Genomic DNA, 18129 nt, shown 5'->3' with positions numbered 1-18129 from the left:
AAGAAGAGGTAGTGTTTGTGAAGCTGAGATGGACTTTGAGAAAGAGTCAAGACTTGAGCACCTCTCCAGACAGACACTGAAGGAGTCATGGAGTCTAGGCAGAGAGGAGAAAAAAAAACTATGCTGTTGGCGGGGTCTGGAACAGGGCCAGTGGGATGTGATGGAGGGACAGGTGTGTTCCCAATTTTGTCCAAGTACCCACGGGGAAGCAGTGGGTGAAGTTGTCCCAGGAAGCTTCGACTATAGTATTAATGGTCTTGATTGCCATTAAGTGCAATGTGTCTTATTCAGAATCACAGAAAAATCTTGAGTATGTTCTCAGTGGGAGCAGCAGCTTTGAATGTAAATACAGCATGGGTCAGAATTAACTGGAAAGAGGAGATGGCAGGAATATGGGTAGCAATCAAGAGGAGGATGCTTTACTGAGGAAGGAATGGAGGTTAGGGTGGGGTTGATGAAGGAAACTGTGGGTTTCCTTGCTTAGTGTGCCATTTGCAGAAAAGACGAAACCAAGTCTGGAAAATAAGGGTTCAGGGTTTGGTGTAATTATTTTCAAGAATGTCACCCTGATAAGGATATCCCATGGAAACTATGCTAGAGAAAACATGGAACTTAAAAAAATGGTGACACACACACACACACACACACACACACACACACACACACACACACCAGAGCACCAGAGCACCTACACTGAGCCAGAAAGAAAGAGATCAGGTTCTTGGGCAACAGCCTTCCTCTTACAAGTACAAGTAGGACTCCAGTTTTATCTTGATTAAATAGAGGTTTCTCATGGGAAGAAGAAGGGGAAGAAAGACTGTTAGAAGACACAACAGAAACCACTTACTGGAAATTTTGTTCGTGGACTTGTCTGTGCAAATGTGAGCTTGTGAACCGAAACAAGGGAGGAGACTTGGTTTCCTGATCAGAGGAGGGAATCCTTCTTGCTGGATGGCTGAGACTTTAGACAGTATCAGGCGCAGGGTCCCTATCTCCCCCTTGTGGCGGGCACTGAGAACTGGAATTGTGGAGAGAGTTTCATGGACTGCCCAGGGAAACTGGCAGAGATGAAGCAGCAAGTGTGTTCAAGGGTTGTGAAGAGCTACTGACCTCAGGAGGCAGGGTGTGACTTCCTCTTTCTGATTAGGAACCTGAAGAATACCCCTTGCTTTACTAATGGCCTAAAGTGTTGGGAGGACTTCAAGCCAAATGGAGCATCTGAAATTTTACCATGGCTGTCCTGGGTGGATGGGCATTGCCTTGATTCACACGCTTCTGGGTGAGAGGGAACAACAGAATCGATGAAGCAAAGCTGAGATGAGACAGCACTCTCCAGGGGAGAGGTTAAACCCAGGAGGAAGTGGCATTGTGGGAACGGGAGGACCAGGAGAGCAGAAGTGAGTGTGCCAGGAAGAGCTCCCAGCAGCTGTGTTCTGCTGGTGTTCCCCAGAGGTGATTGGCAGTTCATGTCCTAACCAGTGCCCCTTCCTGCTCTGTCTCACATGCCTGCCTGCCTTCCTCTCACTGTCCTGTGATGGCTTTCTACTGTCTCATAGTTTCTCCATCTCTAAACAGAAAGAGGTGGCCTTCAAAGGCTCCTCTCCACATTGAGGGTAATATATTATTGTGTTACTAACATGATAGCTAGCTACTGTGAATTTTGATGAAAATATTTGACATCTTTCTGTTAGCCAAATCCAACATCCAGACATTACCAGTACTAAATTAGATGAACATCATTTTAAATATCTTCTGGCCATGCATGTGGATAGGATTAATAATAGGTGGATTACAATATAGAGATGTGAAGTAAATGCCTTTGGAAGCTTCCAAAGATGCTGCCTCAGAAAGATTCCAACTGTTTTTCCTGGGGATGGATGTATCTGTTTGTGTGCTTAACCTGTTCCTATACATCGCTAATGTACAGGAAACAGACTCAAATGACCATGGCATATTAAACATGTCTTAAACTTTAAGAGGTGGAACCAATCCTCAAATAAATATTCATTCCCAGAGGGGATTCTACTTTTTAAAAAGAATTACTCTCAGAATAAAAGTATTTATTGTAAAAGACATTAAGAGCTATGAATCATTTTTATTTTTTGCTTTTGCACTGTACATCTCTAGAGTATTCACATTCTAGTCAATAATCATTGTTCTTACATAGTTTAGATATTCACCACCATGTATTTTAACAGGTTGAAGAGTCCGACCAAGGCGTCTCAGTATCATTTCTGTGTATTTTGATGAATCCTTTCATCGAGGAGACTTTACATTCAGGCATCCTTCTGTAGACATCCCATCCCCACCGTTGCTTTGAGTTTGAGGATGTCTGCCTGTCACCTTTGTCCCTGAGGAGTCCCGCTGGAGTGTGTGGCCTTGGGCCGCTCTTCCTTCTCCGATTGACAGAGCATGCCCCATTCATTGCTTATAACATTGTTTGTTGGATGGTGCTGGGATGCTAAGTTCAGCCTGGTTTTCTTTTCTTTAATATGCTTTTACCTTTCTCCCCACACGGTTCTTTTTCCTTGAACACTGTGTTGTCAGAAATCCAGTTCTAGTCATTTTTATTCTAGTGTTGGCTACTTCTAACTCACGAAATAAGTGTTTATTGGATTGATTTTCATTTTGTTTCCTGGGATCTGAAGTCTTCCTCTATTCTGTTGTCTTTTTTTTTTCAGTATTGTCTTTGAATATTTTCTAAATCTGACTGGTTGCATATTCCAAAAATTAAAATAGCTAAAACTAAAAAAAATTTTTTTACTCCATATCATGAAATAATTGTGCTGCATTTCCTCTCTTCCTGGAGTTAAGTTTTTTTTCCCCTAGGATGGACTTACTGATTTGTCTTACTTCCTTTCTTGCCAAAAAATATTTTCACTGTAACCATGACATTTCTGTTCAGCCTGCTCATTGTACTTGGTCTAATGGGGCTTGATTGACATTTCAATGTTCTTCCCATTTTATCTGAGACTTTTTCCTATGAGAACTACGACTTTTTTAAATCCTGAAAGAATGCCAAAGATGGTGTTGGGGGAGTTCAAGTGAGGCAAAGTGTGGCTTTTGTCTTAAAATGTTTCCCTTTGAGAGCTCTCTTGAATTTTTCCGATTTGGTTAAAGCCCTAAACCAGCAGATGGTGCCTCCTGTCTCCACAGGGGACATCTCAGGGCTTCACTTCCCCTGCAGTACAGCTCATCAAGGCCTTGGCTTCCAGGCAGGGGAGCCAGCCCACATGCTAAGGTCACGTACTTCCTGCCAGAGGAGCTTTCAGCTCCATGATCACAAAAGGGGAAAAAAAATCAGCCTATTTAACTGTTTCCCTGTCAGCGTGAGGGTTGGGGGGCATGCTGAAAATGTTACTGACCCCACCTGTTTCTAGAAGTGACATTACCCAAAGCTTTGTCTTGCAACTCCTTCAAGAACTTTCTGTTCTTTCCTTGCTCATAAATAGACGAATGTAAAATAGTAGTAGATGACAGACAGACAGATGATAGATGATAGATAGATAGATAGATAGATAGATAGATAGATAGATAGATAGATAGATAGATAGACAGATAGATAATAGATTTCTTTGAGGCACTGGGGACTTTCGTCGCTTTCCATTTTTCACATATGGGTAGAGAAACTCTACAGGTAGATTTGTCACTCCATGCTCATCTAGAATCTATGTTGCTTTCTTTGCAAAACCCACTTGTTGTTGAAACTCAGTTCTTGAAACAGCAGGCTTCAATGGTTGCTTAGAAAACCACAGAACCACGACTCTGGGGAGAAACAGGAAAGCACCACCTTTGGTGCGAGAACACACACTTCGACAGCTAGCAGAACTGGGCCCCGGGCCCACACCCTCCTCCAGGGCTAGGCTCCGGCAGCTAGCGAGATGCAAGGGCAGCGAGAACAAGCTCCTTCTGTCCGTGTAGCCAGATAGGTTAGCACCTTGATTAAAAAAAAAAAAAAAATTACAGGAACAAAATCTTTGGTTTTAGGAATGCTACGTAATTACCTCCCTGGGAATGGAGAGAGACATCCCTTCGTTGTCTCTACCATCCACCACACAGGGCTTTTGTTCCGTCCAGTCTCTGAGAAGATATAACTGGCCATATACACGTTTGCTTTCTTTAGTCTGAGGACCATTCTGTGCCAGTGTCAGAGGATGTGCTGCTCTGATGATGTAATCAATGAAACCAAGGAGTCATGTGGTACACACGGAGTAACTAAGAAACACAACGCAAAGAAAGATACCGAAACATGTGGGATACATTCCTGGGCTACCTTTTTTTTTTTAATGAATTAAATTTGTTCATTTATTTTATATCCTGACCAAAGTTTCCCCTCCCTCCTCTTCTCCCATTCCCTACACCCTCCCCCCCCCCCCCCCCACCTCCTCTCTGCCTCTGCCCATCTACTCCTCCTCTGTTTCTGTTCAGAAAGGGGCAGGCCTCCCATGGGTGTCAACAAAGCATGGCATGTCAAGTTGAGGTAGGACTAAGCTCCTCCCTTTGTATTAAGGCTGGGCAAGGCAACCTAGTATGAGGAGTAGGTTCCCAAGAGCCTGCCAAAGCATCAGGGACAGACCCCGCTCTCACTCTGCTTAGAGTCCCTCAAGTAGACCAAGCTACACAACTGTTACAATCCTGGCCTACTATTTAATGGTTGCTAATGTTTTTTCAAGGACTATGGGTAGAGTTATGAATTGTGGAATAGTTTGTCCTACTGTAAATAAAGAGTTTGGGGAAGGTGATGACCTCAATGTCGGTGTGAAAGACATTGGGATCATCTTCTGCCACCACCCTCATCAGCTGCCTTCAGGTACACCCTCATCTTTGTACCTCTTCAGTCTCACTGTGGCTGGGTAGGTCACTTTCTTCAGACCCCTCACCAGTTCCCCTTTTTATTTAAACAAATCCAGTTTGCTAAGGTTCCAGGATATGATCCTGGCTTCCATTTGGACCTTGCCCATGCTCCTGGAGCTCTGGCCCCTAGACCTCCACATTGTCCTACCAAAGCTCCAGGCTCCCTTTACCCTCAGCACCTTTACTGCTGCTGCCCCCAGCCATGGACACAGACGCTCATGCCCCCATCTGGCTCTTTATGAGGTGAGACGCCTGTCTGACACTCTGGAGGCAAGCCTTCCTGTGCTCGTGGGATTTCTCAGATGGGGATGGAGTCTGCCATGACTATTGAGTGTGTGTCTCTTGTGAGCTGTGTGCATCCAAGGATAGGGACAGTCCTCACTGCCTTTCCTTTTGGTCCCACTGTCGAGCCAGATGTGTTGAAGAGGAGGGAGGCAGGGTTCGAGGTGAAATGTAAAGATTGCATCTGCTTCTGTAGGCTGCCTCGTGTGTTCTCATTTACCATCACTGAGAAGGTCCACAAATGGCTATCCCTGCCTGCCAAGAGGAACGTAAACAATTGCTTGAATGAATTTGCTGTCTGAGTCATGAGTTCATATTAGACTTAACATTTAGCAGATAAAACTTTTTTTTTTTTTGGTTTATCAAGACAAGATTTCTCTCTGTTGTCCTGGCTGCTCTGGAACTCACTCTGTAGACCAGGCTGGCCTCAAAGTCTCAGAAATCAACCTGTCTCTGCCTCCTGAGTGCTGGAATTAAAGGCTTGTGCCACCACTGCCCAGCTAGATGATAAATCTTTAAAGAAATTCATTTTATTTCATTATTAGAACATTTACTCCAAAACTAATTACCCGAAGCCAGATCTAATCTCGTCTCCCACTGGTACCGCGGATGGAGGTTTGTGTTAGCCAGATTTTCCATCACTGAAGAAAAATACCTGAGATGTTCAACTTGTTAAAAAAGAAGTTGAATTTGCAGCTTTGAAAGGTTCCTCTCCAAGACTGGCCCTGTTGTTCTGGACCTGTGGCAGGGAAGCATAAGTAGGTCATAAGAAATGTTTGAGCCAGGTGGATCTCTGTGAGGTCGAGGCCAGCCTGGTCTACGGAGCCAGATCCAGGACAGGCACCAGAACTGCACAGAGAAACTCTGTCTCGAAAAACTGAAAAAAAAAAAAAAAAAAAAAAAAAAAAAAAAAAAAAAAAAAGTTTGCCGTGTGGTTATGAAGCAAGAGGAAAATATAAGAGGGTCAGAGTCTCAGTATCTCCTTTGAGAATATAGTCACCCAAAATCTAAGGTCTTCCCTTTCAGCCCTTCTTCCCTAAAGAGTCCAGAACTCCCAACAGCATGTCCCTGGGTAGTCACCAAGCTTCTTCGACATTGTGATAAGACATTATTATCTACAAATGGATTCAGGCACATTCATAGATATACTGGGATACATCTGGCTTATGGGCCACAGGTTGGACAAGACCTGAAAACATGGGCCTTTGGGAACATCAAAGGTCCAGATTGTAGTAGAGTTCATGTAGTTTAAAAGCTAAGGTGAGAGCTAGCTGTTTTATGTGGTGGCTGCCCTTTAAACTACTGTCAGCCCATCTGCTCAGGCCATAGCCTGGGGGCAATTCTGTTCCCCCGGACAATGGCTCTGTTGCTGCCACTAAAGGTAGCTTTAACTAAATCTCTATCGTTCTAATAAAGCTCCAGATTCAAAGGCTAGGGTGAAAAGGTGCGAGCTCAGACAGAGTAGCACCTGGCTAACTTTCTCTCTTAGCTGGTGTCCCCAGAAGCCTCTCTCCCTCCACACTGCCCCAACTAAACAACCCAGGCTCTCCTCCTCCCTGCTACTTCCTGTCCACTAGTTGCTAACCCTGTCCCTCTCCGCCCAGGTTAATTGTATTTAATTAATGCAAATGCAACACATCTTTACATAGTTAAACAAATGCAGCATAAACAAATGTAACACATCTTTGCCTGGTTAAGCAAATATTCTACAACATTTCCCCCTTTTTTTTCTAAATAAGAAGAAAGGTTTTGACTTTAACATAGTAAAACTATATACAATAAGAATAGTTATTAAGTAAGAATTACATTTACAATATCCAGTCTTTTTGCATTTGCCAAATTAGGAGAAATCACTCTGTTATCTATCTTATCTTGATGAGTCCAAAGCTCTATACCTCATTTACCTTCTCATAACTAAGGAAAACTGTAACTATAACTATCTAGTCTTCAACTCCTGCAAAGACCCCAGAAGGATATGCTATTACCTGAGTAAACAGGAAGTGCAGAGCAAGCAACTTCCAAAAATATAAAAACAACAGAGACATCTGGCTGCCTGGACAGTCACCCAAGGTTCCTCTGCAACACTGTGGCATCCATCTTCAGCCTACAGGCCTAGAGTATCTGGCAGACTTTTCTACAAAACAAGAATCTTAAAGGACTGTCCTACCTTGTCCTGACACAGTTGGGCAGTCTCTTTCCTTTGTGTCCTGCATGTCCAGTTTGGATGGTCAGCTGTCGAAGCAAAGACAGTTTCTTGCCCAAATGGCTACCTTGCCACAATGAAAGCAAACTCTGTATGGAGGTTCTTGGATGCCCATCATTCTTTTATGAAGTAGATTGGTGCTGCCAGGAGTAGACATGTCTCACTGTCATGAAAAGCCTTAGGTTAGTAAACATCTTAAATGCCATATCTGTAGGTTTCTGAAGCATTTGAAGGTCACCTATCTAAAATATATCTGTTTAACCTTGAAAACATACCTAATATAGCTACAAATTTGGTTACTATAGATGACTAACTACTAATCTGCATTTCTTAATTATACATTACATTTTTAAATGAGCTATATAAGCACAACACCCCAGATAAGAATAGAAATATACATACAGCATAACAAAAACAAGTTTAAATTTGTACCAATATACCAAAATCCATACCATTGTAAAATATTTGAGGTTAATAGTTGTCTTTTTATCCTATATTCCTATATCACTCCTAAATGATGATAAATATCCAAAACCCACCAAATGACCAATAATCACCCACCTCTTGGGAGTGTGGGTGTTGTGTTCTCTAGACCGCTCCCCGTTGTCTGGAGGCAACAGTATCTCCAAGGCACCCTGAGAAAACCGAGACAATGGTCACATTATGGAAAAACTAGTTGTAACAGTTGTTGTCCAGTCTCAGAGCTGTTCCCATGCAGAAGGACTAGCATATACATCACCCGTCTTGTATTTTTTCTTGGTTTATTTCTTTATTATCAAAATTTTCAGGAGGTCTCCCCAATCAAACCTGATCTCTACTAACATTGAAGGAATCCACAGCCTTTCATTTCCTGTGGAAACAAAAGCATAACCTCGTTTTCTGAATTCCATTTTTAAGTTAAGACATCCCTAAAGTATCTAGGCTGTTTTAATTCAGCAGTCCCTGTTACAATCCTATGTCTCTCAGCAGCTATTGTTCACTCATTAGCATTCAAAAAATTCAAAGTCAGCACAACACCAGACAGGATCCACAGACTCCCTGTGTATTTCCCATCTTTACATGACTTTTTTCCTTTATATTACTTCACTCTCTCTTTAAAGACTGTACTATTTTCAAACTATTTATTTTTTCCTATGACCATCTACACCCATTTTCTTTTCTTTCTTAAGCACCGATGCACATTTTCAAACTAGAGTTGTAACTGTAACCTAATGAGAGTTTTGGGTTGTTTTTTTTTTCCTGTCTGGACCTGCTTTACTGTGTACCTGTAGTGTTCTTTGACCATATGAGCCCAACCTGCTCGACTTTGCACTAACAGCTGGCTCCACCCCACTCGGGTCTGTGAGAGCTGAGCTTTATGCCCTGCAGGCCTGACCAAGAGTTGAGTTTAACTGGGAGCTGCATTTAATCACCTCAGCTCTAAGAAGTGGTGCCCACATTATGGTGGGCATTTTTACTTAGCTGTTGTTTCTGGTTAACACGCCAGCTGCTCAAGTGCTTGCTGTACAGGTCACCTTACACTACGAGCACCAGGCTACTAGGAAGCCATGTTGGTTTCTTTTTTTTTTTCCAGCTTTCCCAGGCCCTATGTAAAAATGCATGCCCTATGTTTGGGTGCCACTTATAGTTGGGGTTTTCTTTGGGCCACCAACTAGCTCCCTAATAAAGACATGGAGACTTACTATTAATTATGAATGCTCAGCCTTAGCTTAGGCTTGTTTCTTGCTAGCTTTTTTAACTTAAATTAACCCATTTCTATTAATCTATGTGCTGCCCAGAAGCTCGTTTACCTCATCTATGTACTGTCCATCCTGCTTTTTTGCTTCCTCCGTGGCTGGCTGGCTGGCCGGCCCCCAGCTGGGGTCTTTCTCTCTGCCTGCCAGCACCATCTATCCTTCCCCTGCCCAACTATTGGCCATTCAGCTTTTTATTAGACCAATCAGGTGCCTTAGGCAGGCAAGGTAAAACAGAAACACATCTTTACATAATTAAACAAATGCAGCATAAGCAAAAGTAACATATCTTTACAGAGTTAAACAAGCACTCTATCCCACAACAAGTCACCACTGAATTCTCAGTTTCGTTCATCTTTAGTATTAGGCATTTTTGTAATAGTAAGTGAATGGTGCCCACCTCCCAGTCTACTCCAATGGATTTTCTCTGTTTCCCGCTTCCAGTTTCTGCTAAGATCATTCACTACTGCTAACTATGAAGCGAGGGTGCATACAGTTGTGTTAATGTATCCATTCTGCTTTCATCATGCACTGGAGTTCATCTACTTTTGAAATATTTACTAAGAAATATTTAGTTTATTATAAGTAATATGTAATCATGTTTTTGAGTACAAGTTTTTCTATATTAAAATGATAAATGTAATATAGTATCTTAAATTTATTACATGAATTAATTCATGGCTGTGTGTTTTAATTAAATAATTTTAGGATAAATTAAATAGTATACATTTAGAAAACTCTTTTAAAATACTTAAATTCAATATAATAGTGTTAATTTTACCTTACTTAATGAAACATGCACAGTTCAAGCTGACATGGACAACCTTTAGTTTCCTTATTCATGGGTAAATAGGATTTCTCAAAGCACATGTTATAGTACGACCCTGGGCAGGATGTTCCCTTTTTCCACCCTGTGCCTGGGCAAATGTGTCCTGTCCGCTGTGACAGTAGGGACACCTTCCAACCCCCTGGGTATAGATTTTACTAATGGTCACCTACTTCCCACAGGAGACAAGTGCCTGTCAGACATGCCCTATGACAGTGCCAGCTATGAGAAGGACGAGATGATGACATCCCATGTGATGGACCAGGCCATCAACAATGCCATCAACTACCTGGGGGCTGAGTCCCTGCGCCCGCTGGTGCAGACACCCCCTGGCAGCTCTGAGGTGGTGCCTGTCATCAGCTCCATGTACCAGCTGCACAAGCCCCCCGCAGATGGCCCCCCACGGTCCAACCACTCGGCGCAGGACAGCGCCGTGGAGAACTTGCTGCTGCTGTCCAAGGCCAAGTCTGTGTCATCGGAGCGGGAGGCCTCCCCGAGCAACAGCTGCCAAGACTCCACGGACACCGAGAGCAACGCAGAGGAGCAGCGCAGTGGCCTCATCTACCTGACCAACCACATCACCCCACACGTGCACAACGGGCTGGCCCTCAAGGAGGAGCAGCGGGCCTATGAGGTGCTGAGGGCGGCCTCAGAGAACTCCCAGGATGCCATCCGCGTGGTCAGCACGAGTGGCGAGCAGCTGAAGGTCTACAAGTGCGAACACTGCCGCGTGCTCTTCCTGGATCACGTCATGTACACCATCCACATGGGCTGCCATGGCTTCCGGGAGCCTTTTGAGTGTAACATGTGTGGTTATCACAGCCGGGACAGGTACGAGTTCTCATCCCATATCACCCGGGGAGAGCATCGCTACCACCTGAACTAAATCCAGCCAGGCCCCACAGAAGCACAAATACAGCTGCCTATGCCTCCCTCCTGGCAGCTGGACCCACAGTGGACAATGTTTGGTGTAGACTTGCAGGCAGCATTTGTCCCTTTGAGTTGTTGGTTGTTTGGGATTTGATTTGCGGTAGATGACGACAAGGTTTTAATGTTAGAGACAGGATTGCTTTGCATCGGGAGCATTCAGGACATCCACCCTTCTAGACGGTTTTGTTGATGGCTAGCTGAGATTTCTGTGACCAATGGCTTTCTGATCCAACGCACCCACCCACCCACCCACCCACCCCAAAAAATACAGCCTGAATTTTCAGAGAATTGAATAAAAGAATTATCCAAGAAGGAGCAAGGTGAACCTTGCCCTAAGCAGAGTTTATGCCCAATGGATTCTCCAAATCCCCCAAAACACCATAGCCACTGGGGTGGGGCCATCTCAGGGAGCTCCGCAGGGTGGCACAGGACCAGACATAAGGCAGCTGGGGAGGAGCAAGAATGCAGCCGTGTGAAGACCAGGGCCAAAGACTGAACTTTGAAAGATGCTATTCAGTCATATACTGCATGGAAACATGGTGTCTGGATTAAGTTGTGCGGAGGGACTCCTCTGAGAAAGAAGGGAAGGGACTGGAGAGCCTGGCAGAGTCCTCTTCTGATCACACCCAGCCTCCTGGGGCTTGACACCCAGTGAGATGAGCTCAGTGCTCCTGTGGGCACTTTTGGGTAGCCCTGTTCCTTCGCCACTCCCGTGCCATTAATGTCCCAAAGCTCATCGTTACATTTTAGACTCCGATCCTGAAACTGAGACCTTAAACTTCTCATACTGTAAAATTCCCCAGAAGCCAAAGCTTTCTTTCAAGCCCCACTCTCGGTTGTCTGGGTTTCTATTCCTCCCTGGACTGGTTTGCACCTATCAGGACGTATCCCACCCAAGTCCAACCATATCCCTTCATTCCAATTGAATCCCTGTTCTGATCATAGCTATGGACCTGGCTATCTTAGTCAGATAAATATCTTTCCCTACTCACACTGTATGTTGTTTTTGTTTGAAAGCCTGTAAAATCATTCTTCAGAATGACCATTTTTAGGAAATATGAGCCCAGCATCTCAGTGGCTAAAACACAGAATATCCTTGCTTTTAAACAAAATTTTTTAAATATTCTGAAGCTCTTCGGCACAATACCAAGCAGCATGTGTTTTCACATAAACAGGCCAGGGACCATGCATCCTTTATCAGGTAGAGGTATTAAGATATTGGAATGTTTGGGGCCACAATGTGACCAGTGCAGGTTCCCAGAGAGGAATGCCCACCAGATATCACAGGAAAGAGGCAGGTGAGGTGGTAGAGGTGAGATCTGGTCCAGCAAGACAGGAATGCCACACTGAAGCTAAGTCAGTTAGCTGGAGATTCTCAACAGGATGGGCCTCTCTTAAGGGTCAGTATTAGGGTCATTACCCTCCACCACCTCAACGAAACAAAAGCATAGAACTGTCCATGTTTACAGCACTGTCTGTAAATCACAGAAAATCTGAGGTGATTCCAAAGAACTGGAGGGGAGACTGTCTATAGCAGCTCTTAGGGTAAAGCAGGGGTTCTTAGTCACAGCCCTCCTGACACACGGGGCTCATCATCACTGGTGGGGACTGTTCTCGGAATTGCAGCTTACTTAGCAGTATCCCCGGCGTCCAGTTGATGCCAGGAGCATCCTAGTTGATATCCAAAACTATCTCCCAGGTGTTCCATGGGGGCAAACCACGGATCTAAATCTTAAACTGGTGGAAAGTGTGGGAAACAAAAAGCCCTTGAAGCCTTTCCTGGTCAGCTGCTTCCAGCTGCGCTTGTTTCTTTGGAAAGTAGGTGAATTCTCTATGCGCATTTGAGAATACAGTTCCTCCAGAGCTTCCGAGTTCAGTTGCCAGAGTGAAGCTCGAGAAGGTATCACTCTTAAGTGTGGGTTTCTTTGCTTCCAGAACAATGTGGCATTTTGAAAGTGAAAATAAAATTGCAACTATAATGATTTACACTGAGTAAAGGGAGAATTTGAGGAACTAGAGCTGTGAAGAGCTTTTGTTCAATATGCAGAGAAAGGCTGGCCTTACCCAAATTCATATACTCCGGATGACAACCTTCCAAGCCTCCAGTTTGCTGGCTGGCAGCTCCTGCTCACTCTTGTCCTTATCCATGAGAGCTACAGGGTCAGCTGGTCCAAAGGAGACGGCTCCAAGCCCCCCGCCTCCCGCCACCAGCATTCAGATGTTAAAGCAGAACTGTAAATAGTGGCTTCAGGAGCTGTTTTCTAGAATGCTTTGCCCTCCCTCTCACTGCCTTTTTTAGCTGATATAAATGTCTATTTGCACACCTTTTGTTGTGGTTTTATATTGTAACAGCATTTTTTTTGAAACTATTGTATTTAAGATAAGGTTTCATATTATGTCCACAAGTAATTAAATTATGTTTGAAGGTGGCTATATTCTGTATCCAAAGTTGATGATGTTTTTCTTTAGCTGGTAAAGTAGGGTTTTGCATGACCTCACTTTTTGTTCTGTGGTTTGTTCTGTTGTATGGTGTGTGTCTTCAGTATTGCTGTGTGACGACGAAGTGTGCTGAGACTCCATGCCTTCGTGTTGTCTTTTAAGTAGCCATCAGAGGCAGGAGGGTTCCTAAGAGCAGGCTGACCTGTTAGTGACAGCTAGCAATCACCATTTCTCATTCCCTCTCCTCCCTATTACCCCAGCTTCCTGTCCCAGGTCCCTTCTGTGATTAATGTGTGTGTGTGTGTGTGTGTGTGTGTGTGTGTGTGTGTGTGTATGTGTGTGTGTCCCGATGAGCATCACTGTGTTACCACTGCATTATCACCCAGGACATGTCCCAGCACCAGTTGCTTCAGATACCAGCACACTCTGTTTCCAGTTTAGAATCAACCACATAATAAACCATTAGAGTCTTCATTGAGAAGCAGAGGCACTTGTTATGGAGACGGGGAGGGGGGTGTTTTATGCTTGTGTCATATTTTGCGCTCTTTTCTTCTTTTGTTTGTTTTTGACTCTTGTAACCTCATCTTGCCAAAACAAACTTGAAATGAACTGAATTTGTGTAGACATATCATGACGTATCATCTGTTTTTCTCTTCTTCAGTTCCAGCAATAAGAATGGATAAACTCTAAAACCCAAATCTCCCACATTTAACATCCAGGTTTTTTTTTTTCTTTCTTTCTCTCTTTTTTACTTTAAAGTGAGCCACAATTAGACTTGAGATGTACAGGCATCAAAAATCAAGAAGCACACGTGCATCTGGAGCGACAGCACTCACTGTGAACAAGTGTGACCAGATATTAATATGCAATATTGTTCCAAGTCCTTTCTAATACACTTTTTTCTAATGTTGTGTGTGGTGACTGTTGAGGTCAAATCTCCATGTACCACTGCAGCTGCAGCCCTTTACTTCCTTGCTGGCAGGCGCATGCAGAGACCTGTGAGACAATGGAGTCACCTCTGCAGCCCTGGCTCCATCGTGATGTTAAACACTCTCTGTCTAGCTGTGAACAAGTGATTTCCACTGGAAGCGTGGAGTATCCTTTTGTACACATTTTGTGCTTCTTCTGTAGTGAGAGAACAAATAAATTCTACAAACACTCTGTCTGACCCTATCCAGTGAAGCCCACGCAAGCATAAATGAAGCCCCGCCCATGCGGGAGGCTGCTGTAGAGACCAGGAGGTGAGAGTCACTGGTAAGCCTCCTGGAGCCCAGCGTCACGTGAAGGTGGTGTTAAAAGAGGGGCATCCAAAACCCGAGATAGAATGACAGCTCTCACGTCCCTTCCATTTGAAATAAGCACAAGAACCCTTCTCAGCCTGACTTTCTGGCCCTGTGGAACAAGGCTTTCTTATTCATTCACCTGCTTCTCTTCTGAAGAGCTTGCTAGGAAACTGCTACAGGCTTCACTTCTAAGGAGCATGTAAATGCAAACACTGGACTCTATTTTTGGTGTGAGCCTGAAATCAGCATTGAGGGGTTGGGGAGCCAAGGCCCCTGACCCCATTTCCAGTGTTTCTCATTCATATTGTCGATCAGCATAAAATGATGTAGATATCATGACTCCCTGGTTGAATCCTCCCTGCATTCTTCAAACCTCTTCAGATTCTCAAGACACAAAATTCTGTGCACTGGGGGGATATGCTTCAGCTAGTAGAGTGCTCCCCTAGCATGCACAAAATCTTGGGGTTCAGTCCCCATAAACTGGATGTGGTGACACATACCTATACTCCCAGTATTCTGGAGGTAGAGGCAGGAGGATCGGAAGTTGAAGGTGTTCTTTGACTCCATAGGGATTAAAGGGAGCCTTTGATACCTAACACCCTGTTTCATAAAAAGAAAGAAACAAAAAAACTTTGGCTCTTTCTGAATGTTGCCTTTTCCCATGGCTTCAACTAAGACACAGAGCTAGGAGCAAAAGAGATACAGCATTGAGCAATTAGTGAGACTCAGAGGAAGTTCTCAGACAACCAAAGTGGGAACTCCATGTTCCTCCATCATTCTGGAAACTTCTGGCTCTTCCTCTGCACCAGAATCTAAAACAGCAAGCAGCTGGCACAGACCCATGCAGAGGTGGGGTCAAATGTTGATGTTGCCACATACATCCTCCTCTTCTGTCTTTTCCCAGGCCACTCTCCTCCACCCAGCACACATATCACCTCTCACGAAACCAAAAGGGATTCCCATGGCCCCTAGACCAGCACCCAATCCCTTTGGCTTCTCTTGTCCACTAGTAACCCCCGCCCCTTAGCAAAACAGTTCTGGGATTAGCACACAAGAGGTCCAGCTCCAAATTCATCAACCACAGCCCTGCTGGGTATCAAGACTCCCATGTGTCCTAGAACTGGTCTCTCAGAAGCATCTCAGATACCACCCTATCCACCTCCCTGTATTGTTCAGTTGCAGCTTCTAGGGGTCACTTACTGAACATTCTGGAGCTGGAGGAATTCACAGGACAATCCACCTTTCCCCAGCCATGAGGTATGGGGCCAGCCCTCCAGCATGCTAAGCAGATAACCAGTCAATCCTAGGTCACTGAGGACCAGTTATAGCCTTGACTCTCCTGAGCCTGGATCCACAGTTGTCTGGATAGAGGAACAATGTCTTCCCACATGGGTTTGAAAAAGCTTAGACACAGAAAGAACCAGGTGAGAAATCAAAATGTCTATTCTGCTACTCACAAAAAGCCAGGCATCAAATTGTGACCATCCTTCAAGAGCAGGCAGGATGGGAGACTCACGTAGCCTACCCTCGGCACCTCAGCATTCCCCTAGTGGAGAGCTTTGCTTGTGTATCTGACAGGGACAGAAGGCCACGTGCCAGCTATCATGGGTTCCCCGAATAATTCTGTGTAAAACAATCTGGTCTCTGTGACTGTCCTCCTGCCTCCTGAGTCTGCTTACTGCAGTCCGACCTTTAGGGGGTTTCCAAAGTGATTTGTGAAAATGGGGACCTGACCAAGTTACTGTCCCTACCCATAGAACGCTAGTGATTCTACTCAAGTTTCAACGTGGAATATGGTTTCCTCAGCTGGAAAGCTGAGGTGGGCTTTTTCTTAGAAGGCATCCCTCTGGGCATGCCCCCAAGAGCATGGTCTGGTCGTTAAGAACAGGATTCAGGAGGCAACCAAGCCTGTGTTTGAATGTCTGCACTGCAGGCTAAAGGTGTGTGACAGTGGACACGTGGCCCAGGCTTTCTGAGGCCCCTTGCCTCATCACTGAAGGCTGGAGGGTTGTGAGGCTCAAGTCATTAGTGTCTGAAAAAAATGTGAGAAAAGGGCTGGGTCATTCAAATATGCCTACTTTGTCTGACATTTATATACACTGTCCTCTCCCTCATATTTTATTTCATCTCCATGACAACCAAGCAAGCCAGCAGTCCATCTGTATCTCCATCTCAGAGACCAGATAGCTGTAGTCAGGAAGCAGCAAGCCTCTCCTCCCTTGGAACCCCAGCTGCACTGATAAGTTCTCATTACCCCAGTCTTCACAATTGCCCTGGGAGGTGCAGGGTCATGTCCTACTGGACAGATGAAAGACAACATACCAGGGCTCACCTGGGAGCTCAATTCTTACAGAAAGAAGGTGCTGGGCAGAGGCAGATACGGCTGTAGGCCTTGGCCCTGACCCTGGTCCCTTCTCCACCTGGCTCCTGCTTCATCTGGGATGTTCCTTTTAGGAAAAATGGGTAAAAATCTGATGCTCTTGAGCCACAGTGCTACTCCCAGAGAGGGAGAACACCTGTATCTAGAAACGTGCCTTCAAAGCAGCCCTCAGCCTGGTCCTCACCATATTCGCCCCAGGTTACATGTTACATCTGTTTCTCAGTCTTGCCCTCACTGAGTCACTATCCCTGAGACCTTCCCCAGAGCAACAGGGCAAGTGGCATAGGGCCGGGATCCTGACTCACAGAGCCGACAGCAGGAAAGAACATGGGCAGAGGCAGAAATAGCCAGGTCTTGTTGAATCATGACAGCTGTGGATCATCTCTAGACTCCAGTGCACAGGGGTGTGTCTGGGCAGCACTGCCCACCCCAGACTGTAATGGAGGCTGTGAACGGTGCTGGGGATGTTCCTAGGGAATAGAAAACAGCTCTGGGACTGGGGAGAGGAACAGAAAGAGGAGGCAAAGGAAATGAAAATAATCATCCATGAAGGAAGGAAAGCCAGTTGAGCAGGCATCCCCAGTTTTCATCTTAAAAAAAAAAAAGAGAGACCAAATTATAAATTACAAGTCTGAAGAAGAGCAAATGGGGAATGCAGCAGCTGAGGAAGGCCTCTGACCCAGATGTCTAGGATGCCCCAAATGACACTGAAGGTAGATAGTGTATATCTACCTTCATGTATATCTACATGATCTAGAGATCATGTGGGCAGAGATAGGCTCCAACCTCAAGAGGGCACCTAACAGAGAAGACAAGGGCTCCAGCAACATGGTACCAACTCTCAGCTGGTGCCAAGTTCTCGGCCAGATTTAAAAAAAAAAAAGAGAGAGAGAGCCTCACTGGATGTGGATGTCTCCTGGCTTTTTCTGCTTTTGACAGGCCGAGAGCAGGAGTGAAGTAGACATCCTTTGACCTCTGACTCCCTCTCCAACGACTACAGACTCTGCAAGTGTCTGGGGAGAGGGCTGCTTCTGGCAGGATGCTTCAAGCTCCACCTCAAAGAACAAGTCGGATGGGCCCTTGTACAGCCATGAGCCCCTGGCCTGTGCTTCCTTTATCAGCAGGCACGTGGCCGAGGACAGAGCATGTAGGCCCTGGAGACTAGTGAATCGGCACCAAGGGAAGCAGATGTGCCTACC

General features: G+C 45.0%; 1 protein-coding gene and 1 long non-coding RNA gene across 21 annotated transcripts in view; one reads left to right on the top strand and one right to left on the bottom strand.

Annotated features, from left to right (window-relative positions):
* Positions 1-13326, top strand: part of Ikzf1 (IKAROS family zinc finger 1) — a 96180-nt gene extending 82854 nt beyond the window's left edge. For all 20 annotated transcript variants that reach the window (XM_037208981.1, XM_037208975.1, XM_037208984.1 and 17 more), the window contains one exon: positions 10081-13326. In XM_037208981.1, coding sequence (XP_037064876.1) covers positions 10081-10784 — 704 coding nt within the window. In that variant the 3' untranslated portion in view covers positions 10785-13326. The remainder of the gene's footprint in view (positions 1-10080) is intronic.
* LOC114702516 lies at positions 2060-8157 on the bottom strand. Its single transcript, XR_005092321.1, has 4 exons — positions 7901-8157; positions 7304-7502; positions 5706-5875; positions 2060-4215 (listed from the first exon to the last, which is right to left on the bottom strand). It is a non-coding gene; the product is annotated as an uncharacterized LOC114702516 (long non-coding RNA).
* Positions 13327-18129: the final 4803 nt, after the last annotated feature.

This window comes from Peromyscus leucopus, chromosome 10 (assembly GCF_004664715.2).
Source record: "Peromyscus leucopus breed LL Stock chromosome 10, UCI_PerLeu_2.1, whole genome shotgun sequence".
Lineage (NCBI taxonomy): Eukaryota > Metazoa > Chordata > Mammalia > Rodentia > Cricetidae > Peromyscus > Peromyscus leucopus.
This window is presented reverse-complemented; position numbering and strand designations above follow the sequence as displayed.